The sequence below is a fragment of the Rhinichthys klamathensis genome, unplaced genomic scaffold, assembly GCF_029890125.1.
Source record: "Rhinichthys klamathensis goyatoka isolate OS25496 unplaced genomic scaffold, OSU_Roscu_1.1 h1tg000437l_1, whole genome shotgun sequence".
In the NCBI taxonomy this organism is placed as follows: domain Eukaryota; kingdom Metazoa; phylum Chordata; class Actinopteri; order Cypriniformes; family Leuciscidae; genus Rhinichthys; species Rhinichthys klamathensis.
In genome coordinates, this window is record NW_026606933.1 from 629201 (window position 1) to 650452 (window position 21252).

Genomic DNA, 21252 nt, shown 5'->3' on the forward strand with positions numbered 1-21252 from the left:
CAGCATGACGACCAACGCCAGCGGGATGACGTCACGGCCAACAGGAGAGCATCTGTCATGTTATTGTTTAAAAACATTAATTGTTTTTCATTAAATTGCATTCGTTCTATTTACAGTATCTTTTATATATTTTGTGTCTGAATATGATTGTTGTTTGCAATGTTATGAGTTCATAAAAGCTGTTTTTGATCGGTAATATTGGATGACGTTATCAGAACTGCGTGCATTTGCGCATCAGGATTTGCATACAGTATAAAGTGAGCTTAGCATGCACAGAATTATAATGCATCAATGTATTGTTATTATTAAAGTAAATATTTAGTTGTTACAGCCACTGATGCTGTTATAGCACAAGAACTCTTGAAAAAAAAACTGTTCAGATGGAATAAATCATAAAAATGTTCATGCTCTGATCAAAAAAAATATTTTTTACATTTATGCATTTGGCAGATGCTTTTATTTAAAGCAACAAATGTTTTGATCTGAGCATGAACATTTTTATGATTTATTCCATTTGACCAATTCTGAGAATTTAAAAAAAGAGAGAATTTGTTTGACATTTGATAAGTCTTTTCCAAGGTAGGTAGGACATCATTTCAATTTTGTGCTATAACAACTAAATCAGCAAATTGTTTGTATTTATTTTGTTCATGCATTATCATGGCAATTTCTTTAAAAACCCCCCTGTAGTCAATTATTTGTTTCCCTTAAAACTCACCTTTGATCATTAAAATTACATATTTAAACGTTTTTTCCTTTTTCCATCCCTTAAAATATCTTGAATGTAACTCGACACCCTCGCCTCATTTAGTGTGCGCGGTTCTATGAATATGCAAATGAGCCCCGCCTCCACTCACTCCCTCAGCTCAGAGATCCACTGGTTGACGAGCACACGTTGATCTGATTGGTTACAAGGTCGTTTGTGACGTCAGAAACACCAGCGATTTCAAACCGTGTTTTTGAGACTGTCTTTGGTTCACTGCAGTTTTAAGCAGAAAATACTCAGCAATGCTGTCGACTTATGAATTTACACATGGTTTGTCTTAAAGCGTATTAATAACACCACAAACACACATAAACAACATTAAAATCTGGATTTTCACCACAGGGGGACTCCAGATAATTCTGCTAGTTTTCAAGCGTTTAATGTTATTGTTACTATGGCTTCATCTGTAGGAATGTGAGTTTCTCTCTGACTGTGTCTGACATGCATTTTTAATGTCTCTCTCTCTCTCTCTCTCTTCCCTCACCGGATTCCAGCACGAGTGCAGGTGTCACATGTACACCTGTTGCTAAGACACGTACAGCTTCATGTTCCTACACACATCAGCAAGAGCGCTTGTGTAGCGTGTGTGTAGAAGATGAAGGCTGACGGCATCGGTGTCCACAGCCTCTCTCTGGACTCCCTCAGTCTGACCGAACATGAGGATCCACACGAGCTGATCCTAGAGGATGAGGCGGACGCCGACGCTCCGGGTAAGACTGGAGACGCTGGAGATCTCAATCGGCTGCGCTTATGAAGCCTTCAGGCTTGTGTGCCGAGCTGAAATCCAATACCAAACAAGCCGATTTGTAATAGTACTTTAAGTAATTAAAATGCAGTAAAATTCAACTAAATCTGTTTATAATAATACATTTCCTTTTCAGTATTTAAATTACCAATAAACATGCTATCATATTTCTAGTTGTAGCATTAGATTAACGGATTTCTGTCAGGACTTATCGATTGAGTATACAGTTTGGATTGGCGGTGTGGTTCTGGGCCAGAACTCCCTGCGCATCCATGAGGCCTAGCATAATAAGAGCAGCGATAACCCTCCTTAGGGGAAACACAGAGGAGGAGCTGGGGAGGGAGGAGGGTAATCGCTCCTGAGAAACGCGATCGCTGCGGATAATACTGATGAGCTTATATATGAATACAGTGATAGAGTCGTATTCCTATAGTAGATGATAAGCTGAGAGTCACTGATGCGAGCTTGACTATCGTGACCTGCCAGAACTGACGCTACGCTTGATTAGTTCACTTCAGAATTAAAATGTCCTGATAATTTACTCTCCCGCACGTCATCCAAGATGTTCATGTCTTTCTTTCTTCAGTGGAAAAGAAATGAAGGTTTTTGAGAAAACATTCCAGGATTTTCTCCATATAGTGACTTCATGAGGTCCAGCGGTGAACGTGATTTCACCACCACATGTTCCTGGATCAACTTTCCAATCAACCAATCCGATTTGAGGGACAAGTTTACAGTTTATGTCAAGTTTAGGCTTATAACCAGGGTGAAGTACTTAAACATCAGTGTTATTCACCTTTCATTACCCTCTGATTTTAGGGAAAAGTTATGGGTAGGGTTAGGTTTAGGGGTAGGGATAGGGTAAGGACTACATTTTGGGACAGGAATGTTGATCCGGGACCATGCCTTACTTGGAAAAATCACGGTGACCGGTGTCCAACAGGTCGAAGGTCCAGATGTGAGTTTCAGTGCAGCTTCAAAGTCTCGACACGATCCAGCCGAGGAATAAGAGTCTGACAAACCAGCGGACATCTATAACAAAATAAACATTTATATACTTTTAACCACTAATGCTGGTCTTGCACGAGCTGTGATGCGACACACATTACGTGATCAGGTTAAAAAGGTCAAGCGTGACGTAGGTGTAAGAACCGACCCAGTGTTTACAAAGAGAACGTGCAAAGATGGAGTCAAACGCCATTTACAAAATAATTAAATAAATAAAAGGTAAAACAACGATGTCGGACGATTTCGAAGTTGGCGGAGAAAATGAGACGGAGTTTTTCACCCTATCCTACATTTCTGACCCGGAACACGCGTGACCTTTCAACCTGATTACTTAATGTGAATGATTTCTGAAGGATCATGTGACTGGAGTAATGATGCTGAAAATTCAGCTTTGATCACAGGAATAAATTACACTTTACTATATATTCACATAGTAAACAGCTGATTTACATTCGAATAATATTTCACAATATTACAGTTTTTTTGTGTATTTTTAATCAAATAAATGCAGCCTTGGTGAGCAGAAGAGACTTGTCTTAAAAACATAAAAAAGATTACCGATCCAAAACTTTTGAATGGCAGTGTACATATAAATAGACATTTATCAAGATATTATGAAGAAAAAATACAGTAATATTCTTAAACAGTGAATTACTACTTCAGCAGCACCAGATGATGATGATGATGATGATGACGATGAGAAAGCATGTGTGTGTTTGTACAGTATCAGAGCTGAAGCGCGTCAGGCAGGATTTGTCGACTGAAGCATTATACCTGCAGGCCTGTAAACTGGTGGGTGTCGTTCCAGTCAGATATTTCCTCAGACACCTGGGCTGCGCCACCATTAACCTCAACCACCATGGACTCGGGCCCCTGGGAGGAAAAGCCCTCGCGATCGCCCTCGTGGTAAGACAGATTTAGTTGGACTAAAGCTGATGTGGTGATGCTGACGCTCGCTCTCGCCCTCTGTGTGCGCAGACAGACATGCACACCTCAACACTGGAGTTAGCAGACAACTTTCTGCTCGCCGAAGGGGCCAGATATTTCATGGAGATGCTGAGGGCCAATTTCACCATTCAGAACCTTGTAAGTCTGTCTCATCATCTCATGTACCTGTTGCAATACATCTGTCCACTAGAGGGAAGCAAAATGTTAACATGTGACATCTGGCGTCTTGCAGGATCTCTCCGACAATCACCTTCAGTCCGCTGGAGCCGAGTGTGTTGCTAAAATGCTCTTGGAAAACATTTCCATTAAATCATTAAAACTTGCAGGTATTTCATGTATATGTGCACAATATGGAAGCCCATTTCTGTCTAGGAAGAAACAAATCATGCTTTGGTAAGTCTTACGACATAAAATGTTATAATTATGAGATTTAAGTCAAAATTATTTCATAAAAATGTGAAATTCTGAGATAAAAAGTCAGAAAAGAGATAAAATAATAAATTACGAGATTAAAAGTAAAACTAACATACTAATTCATAATTATGAGATAAACTCAATTATGATACACCAAGTCATAATTATGAGATAAAAAGTCAAAATTGACGAACTATGACTTGGTATGTCATAATTGAGTAAGTATATCATATTATGAATTAGTATATCAGTTTCACTTTTTATCTAATAATTATGACTTTTCATGTCAGAATTTTCACTCTCATAATTATGACTGTGATAATTTTGACTTTTTATCTAACAATTATGATTTAATTATGATATGAAGTCAAAATTGACTAAGTCATAAATTATTATATTAAGTTATACATATTAAGTCATAATTATATTCAATATAATATTGAGTCAAAATTTATAAAAAGTCAATTATTAGATAAAAACTGACAAACTAGTTCATAATTATGAGATAAGAAGTCAATTATGACATACTAAGTCATGAGATAGTCAAAATTTAAATACTATCTCATAATTGACAAGTCATAATTTCAACTTTTATGTCATAAATATGATTTACCAAAGCATGATTGTGTTACTTGTATGGTAGAAACGGGCTTCCGTTGCACAGTACCACAGTGAACCTGATTCACATTGACACAGACCACAATGTTTACGTTCACAGGGAATAAATTTGCTGAACATGATGCCAAATGGTTTGCAGATTCTTTTTCGGTAAGTATAAAAATGAATGGCAGCAAACAGAACAGAAAACAAACCCAGTTACCATAGTCACACATTCATCTCTGTGGGTAAAGGAGGAAAAACACTAGGTGTACTGGTGCACAAATTACACTCTGTGCCTTTAAGAAGTAATGCGTAAAAACAGAAGTTGCATTGCAAGAAATTGTGTATAAACTGAACTTTTGTTTTTGAGAGTAGAAACATCTCATCTGTGTCTTTTCAGAGCAACTACAGAGTGAAGGAGCTGGATCTGAGCCACAATCAGTTCTGCGGCAGAGGCGGTGAACATCTGGGCCAGATGATCGGTAACACGCGTGTGATGTGATAGAGTTAAACGCACAATAGAATTAAAGCAACCACAATAATTAAATGTCTGTTCATGCAGCAAATAATGACGGTTTAGAAGTTCTTGATCTGAGCTGGAATCATCTGCGGATGAAAGGAGCTGTAGCTTTCTGTGCTGGACTAAAGGTGTGGACACACACACACACACACACATACACAGTATATGGGTGTTTCTGCAACTACGGGCACTTTTGACTATCCCAATTAAAAAAAAATCAACCTCTATGAATTTCAATTTTAACCATCACAGTCTGTAATACATATAAAAATGTACACAAAATAGAATGTAGTCGTTAAGATTTTAATCTGGAACATGTTTATTTTTTATGTTTTTCGGGTCATCTTCTTAAAAAGTGTCCTTACCGCAACTTTACAATAACGTTCATTTTATACATTTTTCTTTAGTAATTTCTATTTAAAAAATTATATATTTAAATAGCTTTTTCAAATTTGATACAGTTTTGTAAATACTGATATAATAAAATAATATACAAAACAGGGAATTTCATGTTTTTTCTATGCCATGTAAAAAATGTACAGTAACCTTAGATGTCAATTGTTTCCATACACACAAAAGATGACATATTTAACTTTTTATGACAGATGTTGCAATTTCAATGCGTTAATCATCTCAGCTTAAGTGTTAAAATATTTTTTGCAAATGAAAATAGAGCAGTGCTGCGGTAATGACATCTTGTGTCGGTAAGGACACAATGTTAAACTGCCACGAAATCAAAAATAGGCTACTGTAAAAAACAAAAAAAACAAAAGAAACATGCTACAGAAAACAAAAGGTATTGCATGTGTAAAAGATAGTAGCAGTTTTGCAGTAAATAACTATTTAATTAACTCTTACTCTTTTAACTGCTTCAAAAATATTGTCTCCTAAAGTTGATGATTCATGTTTATATATATATATATACTAATATATGCTTCAGTACTAATAATATACTGAATATTAGTAATTTAATATACAGTAAACCTTAAATTTGTCTTTACCGCAACACCTAAATTTGCTGCGGTAAAGACATGTTGCGGAAATGACATTTTTGCTAATATTTTAGCTACTTGGCAGCTAGCAAGGCCCTACTACATTAGTTTTGACTCTTAGCATCTTAATATACATGAATTTAACAGTAATATACATTTATTTTTAAAATGTAGTTCAAAATACACAATTATTAAGCTGAATGGTAAGGACGCACAATAAATACTAGAGCAGAAAAGATGATGTTTACCTTTTTTTTTGGTATCTTGTGAGTGAGGGAGTGTGGTGGCCCAGTCTCTCAGCAATGTGCTCAAGTGATAATTTCTGTTTCCATAGAAACTAGACTTGTTTGGGTTCGATAAAACTTCATAATAAAAGCTTTTTTTTCATTGTTGCGGTAAGGACTCAAAAGTGTGGGACAGGCACATTTAGTTAAAAAAATCATAAAAATGATCAGTAAATAATACAAAGAATTTTAAGGTGCTGTAAATGAATCTGTATATTAATCAATTCCATTTGAAATAATGTCAAATTGTAATTAAATTAGCTTATTTTATGTATCTCAACATTGAGACCACAGGTGTGGGACATTAACAAAAATGGTGTTTTGAGCTATAAATGCTTCATAATATTATATTTAATCACATTAATCAGTAATTATATTTTTTGTCAAGGTGTGTAATGGCACTGTGGATATATTTATGAAACATCAAATGACAAATTTGAACATAAATAAAAAATTTCACTGCTGGGACTTAAAAGTGCCCGTAGTTGCAGAAACACCCATTTACGGCCCTACGGATGTAATACGGGTCACACTCCATTACATTTTGATGCATTATCCTGTCTAAGGATGTGTAATATTGACAAATTATATCTCGATATTTTCTAGATAACGATGATTAGGCGATGTTGCTGAGTGTGTGTATTGTGTTGGTACTTGGCAGGTTTAGGACTGTCATGGACAGAAACTCATAAAGTGTGTGATATTCTTCATACTCTGTGTGCTAGTTCACAGCAGTGACAGAAATCATGTTTTCCAATATGTTTCAATTGATTTTTACCTAATATGTGTTTACATACAATATTGCCAAAGCATTAAATACACAACAAGCAATGTCAAGAAAAAGAAATATACAATATAAAAATAAAATTTATGAAAGTTTAACAATTACGTTACAGAACAGCCGCATGTCATTTTAAGCGTATGTACAAGATTCATATTTTAAATTCTTTAAGGTCAGTGATTACAAACATTTTTTACAGTATAAAATTATTTTGTGAGTTTTTTTCCATTATTTTTTGAAGGATCACATGCTTTTCAGTGTCACATTGTGCAAATCATGAACAGAGGCTTCCCTGTCATCAGGTCAACACGACACTGAAGCACTTAGACCTGTCCTGGAACGGCTTTGGGAACGAGGGCGCTTTAGCTCTGGGTGAAGCGCTGAAGTTCAACAACACACTGGTGCACCTGGACCTCAACAACAACCGCATCACTGATGAAGGAGCAGGCCTGCTGTGTAAAGGGCTGGAGGCCAACGACACGCTCAGAGTGCTGCAGGTGTGTGTGTGTGTGTGTGGGGACGCACCTTTTTTGTCAGTTTCCAGTACAAAAATCTAAACAATCTTAAATCAAGATACTTTTACTTTTTGAAAAATGTGCCAAAATGAAGGTTTTACACTGTTTTAAGCTTAATTTTGATGATTATTATTTATTTATTTTTAGAAATTAACACAATATCATTTTGCTTCTCTAGTAAATGTATCTTGATTTAAGAATATTTAGACATTTGTACTGGAAAACTAGACAAAATACTGAGGAAGAAAATATTTTTTGAATTGTACTAAAACTACACATATTTTGAAGTGTCAGCTGCTTTTATATACTGATAATAGTTTCCTTCCAGCTGGCGTATAACTCTTTGACAGTAGAGGGGGCTCTTACTTTGATCAATGTGGTCAAGAACACACCGAAAACCGCCATTGAGGAGATCAACATATGTGTGAGTGCTGCTTTGGCTTTAGGAGCCAGCAAAGTTCACAGTCTGCTTCTCCTACTAAATGTATTAACATGAGCATAACCTGCATAGACTAATCAGTATGCAAAATAATGTATTTTTTTATTAAACTTGATTTATTGTTCTGATAAGGCAAACAAAAAGGGAATCTACAGTACAGTACATTTACATAATGTAAAAGATAAAGGCATAAAGAAAAATAGATTAAGTATAGATTTTTCTTCTCACAATTGCGAGTTATAAAGTCAGAATTGAGAGATATAATCTTGCAATTGCAAGAAAACAAGTCAGAATTATGAAAAAAATATAATTACCTTTTTTTTTTTTTATTCCCTGGTGGAAACAAGCTGCCATAAATACAGGCTTCCATATTTTCATTTTTTATAAATATGTCTTTTAATGTGATTTGTATTTGTGTAAAATTCTGTAGAGTTTAATTGACCTTTATGACCTCTGATATCACAGACAGGAAGTGTTTTGTCCTTTTTCTGTTCTAACAGTGGTTAGTTGCATATATCTGAGCATATAAATGAGAACCACTGGTGAACTGAATATTACAGTAAAATACAGAATTGAAGTAAAATGTGTTTTCTTTGCACATGATGTTTGTTGTGCTGTAGAACGTGCTGGTGAATGAGAACTTCGTGCAGCTCTTAGAGTTGATCTGTCAGGAACACCCCAGTCTGGAGGTGCAGTATGGAGGCGTTGGAGGCTTTATCGCCAAAAAGCCCCGGAAACGCATTGACCCCATGAAAGTCATTCAGGTATATACTCTACACTCAGGGGAATTAAAACGGCTTAAAGGGATAGTTCACCCAAAAATGACAATTACCCCATGATTTACTCACCCTCAAGTCATCCTAGGTGTATATGACATTTTTATTTCAGACAAATTTATGATGGATAGATGCACTTTTATGATGGATAGATGCACTTTTATGAAGGATAGATGCACTTTTATGATGGATAGATGCACTTTTATGAAAGATAGATGCACTTTTATGATAGAAAGATGCACTTTTATGATGGACAGATGCACTTTTATGATGGATAGATGCACTTTTATGATGGACAGATGCACTTTTATGATGGATAGATGCACTTTTATGATGGACAGATGCACTTTTATGATGGATAGATGCACTTTTATGATGGACAGATGCACTTTTATGATGGATAGATGCACTTTTATGATGGATAGATGCACTTTTATGATGGATAGATGCACTTTTATGATAGAAAGATGCACTTTTATGATGGATAGATGCACTTTTATGAAGGATAGATGCACTTTTATGATAGAAAGATGCACTTTTTTGATGGACAGATGCACTTTTATGATGAAAAGATGCACTTTTATGATGGATAGATGCACTTTTATGATGGACAGATGCACTTTTATGAAGGATAGATGCACTTTTATGATGGATAGATGCACTTTTATGAAGGATAGATGCACTTTTATGATAGAAAGATGCACTTTTATGATGGACAGATGCACTTTTATGATGGACAGATGCACTTTTATGATGGATGGATAGATGCACTTTTATGATGGACAGATGCACTTTTATGATGGACAGATGCACTTTTATGAAGGATAGATGCACTTTTATGAAGGATAGATGCACTTTTATGAAGGATAGATGCACTTTTATGAAGGATAGATGCACTTTTATGATGGATAGATGCACTTTTATGATGGACAGATGCACTTTTATGATGGATAGATGCACTTTTATGATGGACAGATGCACTTTTATGAAGGATAGAAGCACTTTTATGATGGACAGATGCACTTTTATGATGGACAGATGCACTTTTATCATGGATGGATGCACTTTTTATAATGGATAGATGCACTTTTATGATGGACAGATGCACTTTTATGAAGGACAGATGCACTTTTATGATGGATAGATGCACTTTTATGATGGATAGATGCACTTTTATGATGGATAGATGCACTTTTATGATGGATAGATACACTTTTATGATGGACAGATGCACTTTTATGATGGACAGATGCACTTTTATGAAGGACAGATGCACTTTTATGATGGATAGATACACTTTTATGATGGACAGATGCACTTTTATGAAGGACAGATGCACTTTTATGATGGATAGATGCACTTTTATGATGGATAGATGCACTTTTATGATGGATAGATGCACTTTTATGATGGATAGATGCACTTTTATGATGGATAGATGCACTTTTATGATGGATAGATACACTTTTATGATGGACAGATGCACTTTTATGATGGATAGATGCACTTTTAGGATGGATAGATGCACTTTTATGATGGATAGATACACTTTTATGATGGACAGATGCACTTTTATCATGGATAGATGCACTTTTATGATGGACAGATGCATTTTTATGATGGACAGATGCACTTTTATGATGGACAGATGCACTTTTATGATGGACAGATGCACTTTTATTTTATGATGGATAGATACACTTTTATGATGGACAGATGCACTTTTATGATGGACAGATGCACTTTTATCATGGATAGATGCACTTTTATGATGGACAGATGCACTTTTATGATGGACAGATGCACTTTTATGATGGACAGATGCACTTTTATCATGGATGGATGCACTTTTATAATGGATAGATGCACTTTTATGATGGACAGATGCACTTTTATGATGGACAGATGCACTTTTATCATGGATGGATGCACTTTTATAATGGATGGATGCACTTTTATGATGGACAGATGCACTTTTATGAAGGACAGATGCACTTTTATGATGGATAGATGCACTTTTATGATGGATAGGTGCACTTTTATGATGGACAGATGCACTTTTATGATGGATAGATGCACTTTTATGATGGATAGATGCACTTTTATGATGGATAGATACACTTTTATGATGGACAGATGCACTTTTATCATGGATAGATGCACTTTTATGATGGACAGATGCATTTTTATGATGGACAGATGCACTTTTATCATGGATGGATGCACTTTTATGAAGTTTAAGTATAATTAGCAAATTGACAAATTTTGGATTTTTGTATTTCTCACGTCTGGCGGTTTTGCTGAATTGTCTTTTCGAAGGATTACCTTGATCAACGCAAGCTTCGTCTGTGGGACTTCTTCCGTAACATCGACAAGGATGGGACAATGCGCGTTCCTGTCGTAGACTTCAGAAAAGCCGTTCAGGTATTGATACTGTCTTTAAAAGTCCCATTTTTCTAAAATTACAAATCCATGAAGTTGCAGGAAATGTCCAGAGGGAGCAGAGCTGCAATCTAGACAATGAAGAAGCTCAAATAAAAGAGAGTTTTTATTTGTTCATCATCACCCCAGCCAACAAAAATATGTTCTAAGAACGTTTTGCTACCATTCCCATTAAGTTATGACAACATTATTTCTGAATGTTAAGGGAACATTCCATTTCATCATTTTGCAAACATTCCAGGAACGTTAATTTTGTTTCTGAAAATTCCTAAACTAATTACATTTTTTTTTAAATGTTAAACAAACATCCAACTAAAATGTTTCAGAAATAAATAAATGTTTTTGTGCTAAAATTATTAAAGACCAGATAATTCTGAACAAAGGTTCTATTAACGTTAGTTCATAACTTTGAGAGAACCTTGCCCGAACTTTAGCCAGTGTTCTGAGAATGTTCTCGGTCATCTGGGACTGCACTATTATTCTGTAGAAAATAGTTTAAAAATGAGTAGATGAGTCCAAACGTCTGGTAGTGTAAAACTATGTAAGAACCTAACCCTGAGCATCAACTGACATGTGTTGTATTTCTGGTCCCACCTCAGCAATCCAGCATCCCACTGGAGAGATTCCAGATTGAGGAGTTGATTCAGAGACTGGACCGAGACCGAACAGGCATAGTGGACTACAGGTGGACTGTCTTTTACTGCTCTAACACAAACACTGAGATAATGTAGTCATTAAATATTAAATGCATGATAAAGCACAGAGACCGGGATCGTTCTCACCAATACTGTAACTTTATGATCATGTTCACACACTTACAGAAGGTCATAAATCATAAACTCTGATCGATACCCTAGCAAGCTGTGTTACTTTGTGAGTATTTCTTGTATGTTTAATTTGTTTGTATTAGCTGTTGTTTGGCTGTTATAATTATCACCTTGTTTTCAGGGCCATTAGTCATCAAACCTTTAATGTCATCATTAAAGGAGGTGGTGCTTTAATTTTAGGGGTGACAGGAAATGGTGAAATCCCAGTCAGTGACTGTAATTAGCCTGTACCAGGGTCGTGACAGTTAATTAAATATACATACGTCAGCATTATAAGAACTACCTAAAATGAAAGAAACCATCATCGAAAAAAACAACAACATTTGAAGTGTAACTGTTTTTTTTGTTTGTTTTTTTGGCTTGTGTAGTAAATTAGCCCACGGGAAATATTAAATAAATAATTATAACCCTTTATAATTAATTATAAATATTTGGAGCAGTTAATAGAAATTAACTTGATGTAGAATAATTAATACCACAATCAACTAATCTGTTCGTCCAGCAACGGCTCAGTATAAATTATTTATTAATTCTAAGAAATGTTAATTTCCAGGGTAAGGGAAATAACTTTCTTACTGTACAGTACTACTCAGAGCATAGCCAACCTCTGCATGATTAGTGACTCCAGTATATGTGCGGGAAACACGGACAACTTTACATGCGAAACAAAAAAGACTTTAGTAACTACATTAAACACTTAAACTAATCTAACATACACACACACATGCATACAGTTTACCAAGGGAAAGATAGAGATGAAGCAGAATACAGGAAAGCAAGAAAGAAGTTATAGCACTGTTTAAAATTCAGCAGATCAACAGCCTTAAGCAAACCATCAGTTCTAACACGCCCTTCAGCCTGGCACAAACTTAGGGGTCCTTAGAAGACTTCTAGCTCAGCATCATCTTCGCATCAGAGTTATCGGCCGTGATCTTGTTATCAGTGATCTGATCTTTAAAGTGTGAAGATGTCACACCCTCAGGATTTAAGTGAGCCAATGAGGAATTGTACTTTCGGAGGGAAACCTTTGATTGGGTGTCGATGGAGAAACTATTAAAGATTCTTATAATACTAATATGTTGCATAGGTATCAACATATAATGTAAATGATCATTTAGGACAGTTCATTAAAACAAAAACTCATAGATGCGAAACATGGTACACATGTGATCTTAATTAACCATAGTATGCAAACATTAATTCTGAAACATTAATCCAAAAGAGTTTGAATTAATACAAGGGCCAGACCCTATAAAAGGAAAATCATGAGATGGGGAAATTGGATACATGTTTATACATTTCTCAAGTGGTTATATATAGAATATGTAGGATTAAAAGGGGTTATTTGTCCTTTTCAACACGAGACAAAACTCTCTCTAAATTCATTTGCGTCATAAAACAGTCTTATCAGTCTTAATGTGTCCTGTAACCAGACACCTGGCTCTGCCTGTGTGTTAGTTGCACTTCGGGGGTAGTTCAGATAACTCTATCCCATGAAAGATAACTCTATAGCCAGAAACCAGGAAGAGACTAAAATGCTTTGGCTTCACTCTTTAGGATGAGTGCGGCACATTTGGTGTAAACAGAAAAAACGATCTGTCAAGTCCAAATTTTATATCATTCATCGAGCCTACGTCTAAACACATAAATCCGATTCCCCAGTGTGCGATAGTGAGGGAAAGATGTTTGCGCATTCACAAACGTAAGCACTTGCACAAAACTCAAAGCTTCTTTTGAACCCATAATTCCATTTTGTGAAACGTGTAAACTTATTCCCACCACCCTTGCCTTCTAGGTCTTACCCATACTTCTCAACTGACCGACATTCAACCCGTTAAACACTTGAGGGTCAATGTGGCGCTCACATTAAAAGCCAATGCAATCTTCAGTTTGAGCGGGAGATTTATGTATATACAGATATCAGACACAAGTCAAGGCGTAAGTTGAATGTAAAAAGGGGGGACAATAAAACGGGCATGGTCAAAAGATTGAATCTGTGCATTACATTCTAGGAATAAGCATAGAAATATAGGTTTGTTACACCACTTTCCATTCTCATTGCCCTTTGCTGATCAAAAATACCTTCAAGTGCCTATTATTGCTGAACTATTGCCTTACTACCCCACAGAGGCCTGGCAGATACTAGGAAACAGATGATGCGAGACCACCGGCGCCAACTGCGTAAAGTGGAGTCACGGCAGAAGAAGGAGAAGCAGAAGAGCGACAGGATCCTCAAAACCTTTGAGAGCGCCGTAGAGGCCGTCACTCCACGGAGCTCCATGATAATATCACCCGGAGTCGGCAAAGAGGACTCCAGCGGCCCTCAGCACTTCTCTGCCACGCCGCTCAGCTCCTGGCACCATATAATCATGTCCAACAGCAGCCGCTACTCCGTCAATAACATGAGCAGCGAGCATGTGCACCTTCCCATGATAGGGAACCCCTCGAGATCACCAGACATGCGCTCATATTCACAACCGAATCTTTTCGCCAGCATCCCTAAACCATCGACCAGCAAACCCTCTTCTGCTCAAGGATTGCACTCCACGTCTAACCCGAGTGTGGCCAGCAGCAAACTCAGCCCCACTGCTGACCTGACCAGATCCAGGCCGGCGCTAAACCCTGAGCCCGCCAGCAAAGCAAAGGCTAAAGGGAAGAAAAAGAAGACCAAGAAAATAAAATAAAAGATATAATGGCAAAAGGATATGGTGTCCATGCCTGTCAAGCTCCACAAAGAGAACATTTTCAGTGAATAACTACATTCAGAAAACTTACAATGTAGCACATGGGATATATGGACAATTTTTATGGTATTTCTTGTCCTTTTTAACATTTTACATTTAATCATTTAGCAGACGCTTTTATCCAAAGCGACTTACAAATGAGTAGAGCAATAGAAGCAGTTTAACTAACAATAGGACAACAATATGCAAGTGCTGTGACCCTTCCCAGTTTAGTCTAATGCAGTATACTTTATGTAATTTTTGGAGGGTTTCCTCTGGGGACTCTGGTTTACCCTACAGTCGGACTATATCCCTGATAGCAAATTGATTTTGGGACCAATCTGGTTGATTTTTGGCTGTAAGTTTGGACCACATGGAAATATGGCCCAAGATTGGCCCAGAAGCTACCTGCAAAAAGTTAACCAGATCCATGCCGGAAGCAGACCAAAACTCACCCACAACAACTTCCATGTCCCCAGAAATCAGCATTAACTGGGCCAGGATCCTCAAATGCCAGCCAGAAAAGAGCCCAAACTGCCACCCCCTTTACCCCAGAACTCACCAACAACAGTCAGAATACAGCCGCTTTAGAATATTTGTATATTTAGAAATGTTAGGGTTTTTTTTAAACAACAGAAACCAAGCAAATGCAAAGTATAAAGTGTTATTGATGCTGATAAAAAACAACGAAAAATACTCAGAACTCAGCCTAATGCCTTTTGACACAAGATTGCAAAATGCCAGAATCAAGTCAGGAGTGCCAAATGTAAGCCGGATTTGGCACAGACTCTGTTGCTATTTGGGATGCGGGTCAAACTCCACACAGAATGTTCCCCAGCTTTCAGCCGGGTCTCGAACCGGGAACCTTCTTGCTGTGCTTCCTTCGAGAAGTTCATTCCACATCAAATGCAGTACATGCTCTGACAGTATGTGGTTTCAGACGCAGCTATATTGGAGATCTGGAAGTTTCCATGGTGTCAATGCAGGGGACTTTTATCTTAGTTTGTCAATTATACCGTATAGTTTTTTTCCTCATATTTATGTTTGTTGTTTTGCACTGTTTTATCTGTATGCAAATTATTTGGAAATGTGAATGTAAAATGTTTGACATCATCAATAAAATTTAAATTGACAGAAAGAGACGATTTTAGTGTATGTGATTCCAGGCCGATTCCCCAAATTAAGTAAATGAAAAAGTATTTAAATGATTTGAAGAGCTCCAGGAAAGTTATGTATAGCTTTATTTATATATATATATATATATATATATATATTACATATAGCATGGTCATGTCTTCTAACACCAATACTTCTCCTAAATACTGCTTCAGTAATTTTCTAAATGCCACTTTAACGTAGCATACAAAGCACCAGGATACACATACCATTTATTTGTCAATTCCAAATTATAGCTGCTATCAGTATAAATTGAAAAGAAATTGCTGGTTATGATTTATTGCTCAAAATATTTACAGGGTTGCAGATTTAGCCCAAATTAAGTTACTCGATAGTGTCTTGCTAATTTGGGACCATAGTTAATTTTGCTTAAGAGAGAAGTTTTTTCTTTTTAATATCCTATTTCTCAATAATAATTTGGGTGACCTGATGATGATAAACATCCGTAAGTGTTTCTTTACATCATTCCTTTCTAAGTGCTAGTTTATCTAAATTACACAACACAGCCGAGTCTTGTCCTGAACTGCTGATTACATATTTCATGTGAAAACACACCTGTTTTTTCCTCTCTCAGTTTCAAGTTTATTCCCACTGCCTTAAATCCATAAAATAAATTGCCTTAACAGTGTCGTGTAAAAGACAAATTTGAACATCGTCATTTGTCAGACAATATACTGTGAAAAATCCAGATGCTGTTTATGGCATATAAGATAAGATGGTCTTTAAAAGCCAGAGAGCTCTGTTCCTGCAACACAACTAACTGATGCACGATGATCGTCACACTACTTTATTTCGTCCTCTTCGGGTCTGCTGTTGTCGAGGGGGTGAGTTCAGTTTATTTCTTGATGTTCTTTAGTTCTTTACAGATAAATTAACAGTAAGCAGATCAATGCTTTGACTCTGCAGCAAAATGAAAAAGTAGGTCTTAAGATGAGATTTGAATGGTTTAACAATATAAAATTATTCCAGTTTAGGAGACACCAGAGAAACCATGCTCACTCATAGATTTTAAAGCGAAGAGAGACTTGATCGCTTTATATGACGAACAGATTGAATTTATTCATACTTTGATGCTAGAACTTGAGGTGGGTAAGAACTGGTATTATTTTGTCATGCCCGCAGTAGAGCAAGGCACCAGCAACACCAAGGTCATGGGTTTAATTCAAAGTGAAGGCATGAACTAAGATGAATTCCTTGAATGCAATGTAAATCACTTTAATTAACAAATACATGAATCCAAACTGATGTAGAAGAGAAAGACTTATGGCTTTCACCTCTCTTCTATAGGCACAGAGTCTCTGGACTGAGGGCAGTGGAGATCCCAGTGGAGAATGCATATGTGAGGCTTTCCTGCCCAACAGCACATTTCCAATCGGAGAGCTCATCTCGCTGGAGAGCATAGCAGTTGAGATCAACCACAAACTGGAGATAGAGATTAGCAAGGTTTGGTACAATCTTAATAACTCATGAAACTAAACTGAAGTAACATGCAGATGCTGTAACGGTTCTTTAACGGTTCTTGTACAGGTGGAGACTTACGAGGTTAAACTAAGCATCTACATAGCAAAGATAACAAACCTGACAGTGCTGATCAAGCTGATGGAGAATAACCCCGACTCCTACAGTGAGCTCCACTTGGAGGAGGTGAAAATCAAGATCATGCAAGTGGAGGCTCTAATTGTGGAACTGCAGGCGTCTATACAAACCACCTCTGCCGTGCTAATAACCATACGCGAACAGGTGACACTTTCTGAACCTCTGATCAGTCAGCATAAACAGCACTTTAAAAAATGGTTGGGTTGACAAAGCAAACCTACAGCTTTTTAAAAGCTTGAGTTTGATTCTTTCCAAAAATCCCTGTTCCAAGGCCAAATTTTTCAACTATAACTTTTCCCGTAGATTTCAAGCGACAGTCACAAACTAATTTTCACCAGCTAAGCTGGTGTTACAGCATGGTAAAGCTGGATAAACAGCTACTCTAGCACCAAAAAAAAAACACTAACCAGTCAAAACCAGTCTGGCATGGAGATTCATGCTGGCCTTTTCAGCAGGGTATTTAACCTTCAAACTCTTGCCAATGTCCAGGCGAGTCTTTGCTCAGCTAACAATCAAAGTTGGTCTTTTTGAGTTTCTAGTTCTCATGCGGTGGCTCAGTGGGTAGCACTGCTGCGTCCAACAAGAAAGTCCCATTTTATTCCTGCTTGGCTCGAGAGGCCTTTCTGTATTAGGTGAACGTGATTTGACCAAATACAACGCGTTCCTGGATCAACATCTCGGTTGACATTCCAAACAAACAATCATATTTGAGGGACGATTTTAGAGTTTAAGCTTACAAACAGGTCTAGGTGCTTCTACATCATTATTATTCACCTATCATTTCCCTCTGATTTTAGAGATAAGTTATGGTTAGGTTTAGGTTTAGGATAGGGATATGGTTGGGATCAAATTAAGACAGGAATGTTGTTCCAGGATCAACAAAATAGGTTGAGTTTGCATGTTCTCTAAGTAAGTGTTACTTGAGGTGAATTGGAGACTATAAAATTGCATATTGCATAATTGCATGCATGTGAACTCTGTGACTATTCTGGGTTATTTCCTGCCTTTGGCTTGAGATTAACTTGATCAAATTTTCTTTTTGATGAAAACAGATCAGTGTTATGGTTTCTGTGCTGACTCAATTGGAGATCACCTACGACAAGAACCTGGTTCTTGTGACACGTCGAGAATATTTAATTCTTCAGCAGAAACTAGAGGCGTGTGAGATACGCCATAATGAAATCTTTAACCCCAACATCGGTAAGTCTTTTTGTATCAAAATACTGAATGTGTACCTGTCTTGAATAATTTATTAACTAATTAACTTGTTTTAACAGGAATCTGCAATCACAGTGGAATTAGAAGAATCAGCAAACCCATCATCAGCCAGCTAAACGGAGACTTGAATGGAGGTTTCAAGTATGGAGGATGGGGTAAAGACTCCAAGCCCTTGCCCGGCTCTGAGAACATGCACTGGTACTACGGCTTTACGGACACTCTGGTCTCTAAAATCACACAGTACTCTGACTACTACAAGCTGATCATGAGACAGGTCTTTAAGAAACATGAGCTTTTTGTCAGAAGTCAATATGATTGGCAAGGCACTGGAAACAACTACATTGTGCGAGAAAACACCTTGTACTATCAGTTCAGAAGCACTTTTGGTATGGCAAAGTTCAACATGACCAGTGTAAAAGCTCAGTACAAGGTGATTCCCAAGGCCAGCACTAGATTCTCATACCATTACTCGCCCAACCAGAACCTGGACTTCGCAGCCGATGAGTCCGGCCTGTGGGTAACGTACGCCACGGAGGAATCGAAGGGTAAACTGGTTTTAGGGAAGATCAACGAGGAGACATTTGAGGTAGAGAAAGTTTGGCAGACCAGTATTTACAAACCATCTGTAGGAAACACTTTTATGGTGTGCGGGGTTCTGTATGCCACACGGTCTGTAGACTCTAAAACTGAAGAGATCTTTTACACCTTTGACACTCGCACAGAAAAGGAAAGCTATGTTAGTGTTCCCTTTGAGAAGTTCCAGGACTCCTATGTTTACCTGGACTACAACCCCACCGATCAGAAACTTTACATGTACAACAATGGTTATTACGTCAGCTATCATGTTTGGTTCAACCACGAGGGCTCAAGAGATAAACTCTTGACTGGCTGACCTGAGAATTTATTAAGCTGTCAAAAACAGAACAGCAATGAATGTGCTGTATTTCACTTTGTGTAATAAAATCTTATGAGCATTATGATTTAAGTGAGATTTCTTCTTATAAAAAATCATTTTTGTCTTTGAATTCCTTATTTCTTAATCTTCTTCAAACTATGCAGAGTCACGATTAATCTACTATTGTTAATAAATACAGTTTTTGTGATCAATGCATCTTTAAGAGTGAAATTCTAAACAGAATTCTTGAATGGAAGTCTTTTGATTATCATAAATGCTCAACCATGCAATATACTGAGTAACAGTTGGACCATTCCCGAATGATAACTACGAAGATATCATTACGCCACTACAAATGCAACCCTAATATTACATTGAAACAAAATATTTTATATTGTACCCTGTATGATACATCTTATGAGGGTAAATTTGCTTTGGCACAACAATTTTACCTGCCATGTGGTAAATGTGTAACTGTGTGGAAAGTTTGGTTTTAACGCTGATCAGGACATTGTACAGTCAAAAACATATACAGATGCACATGTCCGCATGCACACTCATTCACACCCATCTTATAAGGTTATTGTAATGTGCAGGAGCAAAGAACAGGGTGTCCCCATATCCTTTAACATTACATTTTGTAAAAAAAAGCATTAACATGTCTTAAATCCACGTTTCAAAGGTCTTAAAATGCAACCGGATAGTTACTCAGGGTATATGCAGGAATCTTGAAGTTAATTTTAATACCTTTTCAAGACTTTTTCAAGACCTTCTCAATATTTTTTAATACCTCACCGCCACTTCAAGCTGTAACCATTTACATCAGTGATACTTTTAACTTAACAGTTTTAGTTTGTGATAAAGACTATAGACCACTCTGATAAAAAAAAAAATCAAATAGGCTGGGGTAGTAAATCAAAGCAAAGTTTATTAAAAAACAAAACAAAACTTTGCTCCACCCTCAACAACAATCATGCTGACATGTGCCTCAGTTCTTCGTTTAAAAAAAAAAAAAAAAATGACTAAATTCACACACTTTTACGATGTTTTTGGGACTCAAACTGTTGGACAGCTAATTCAGAAAAAAATTAGGGATGCACCGAAATGAAAATTCTTGGCCGAAACCGAAAACCGAAAAAAGAGGAACCCAAGGCCGAAAAAACGAAAACCGAAACACCGAAAGAAATTATGCCAATTATAAGTACCATTGCATTTATGGTTATGACTGTGTACAAACTTTACTAAAATCAAGGCATTGCAATTGCATAAATTAACATTTTCAAAGAATAAATCAATTACAAATTATGCAAATATTTATTTAGCACAATGCACAGTATAAAATAAAATTCAAACTAAAATGTTTAACTTGACCCCACTCATGTGTACATTAAATAATAATCTGCTGGCCTGCAGAAAGGTTTTAAAATGAAATGTTCTCTCATAAAAACAAAGCCGAGCACGAACTTCTCATCACACCAGCACCCAGTTTGCACGTCTAAATTAGTTGCTTACATTTTAAAAATGAGCATACACTAGCATAAAAAGCTATTTTAATGAACAAAGGTCCATGTTTAATACAAATGTACA

The 21252-nt window shown here is 36.8% G+C and overlaps 2 protein-coding genes across 3 annotated transcripts; both read left to right on the forward strand.

Annotated features, from left to right (window-relative positions):
• Positions 1 to 3215: 3215 nt before the first annotated feature.
• Positions 3216 to 14765, forward strand: LOC130071331 (leucine-rich repeat-containing protein 74A). Its single transcript, XM_056236066.1, has 12 exons — positions 3216 to 3425; positions 3498 to 3605; positions 3700 to 3793; positions 4600 to 4649; positions 4882 to 4963; positions 5044 to 5129; positions 7361 to 7555; positions 7902 to 7997; positions 8633 to 8776; positions 11108 to 11212; positions 11830 to 11915; positions 14186 to 14765. Exons 1-12 carry the CDS (start codon positions 3216 to 3218, stop codon positions 14739 to 14741), a joined length of 1812 nt encoding a protein of 603 aa, XP_056092041.1. The 3' UTR covers positions 14742 to 14765.
• A 1909-nt stretch (positions 14766 to 16674) lies between these two features.
• On the forward strand, positions 16675 to 19763 carry olfm4.1 (olfactomedin 4, tandem duplicate 1). 2 transcript variants are annotated; one of them, XM_056236087.1, is made up of 5 exons: positions 16675 to 16780; positions 17250 to 17399; positions 17484 to 17696; positions 18605 to 18752; positions 18830 to 19763. In XM_056236087.1, the coding sequence occupies exons 1-5, from the start codon at positions 16727 to 16729 to the stop codon at positions 19660 to 19662; spliced, it is 1398 nt and encodes a 465-aa protein (XP_056092062.1). In that variant the 5' UTR covers positions 16675 to 16726; the 3' UTR covers positions 19663 to 19763. The 2 variants fall into 2 exon arrangements, with proteins under 2 accessions (XP_056092062.1, XP_056092061.1); XM_056236086.1 differs by having other exon boundaries at positions 16684 to 16780; positions 17244 to 17399.
• The last annotated feature ends 1489 nt before the right edge of the window (positions 19764 to 21252 follow it).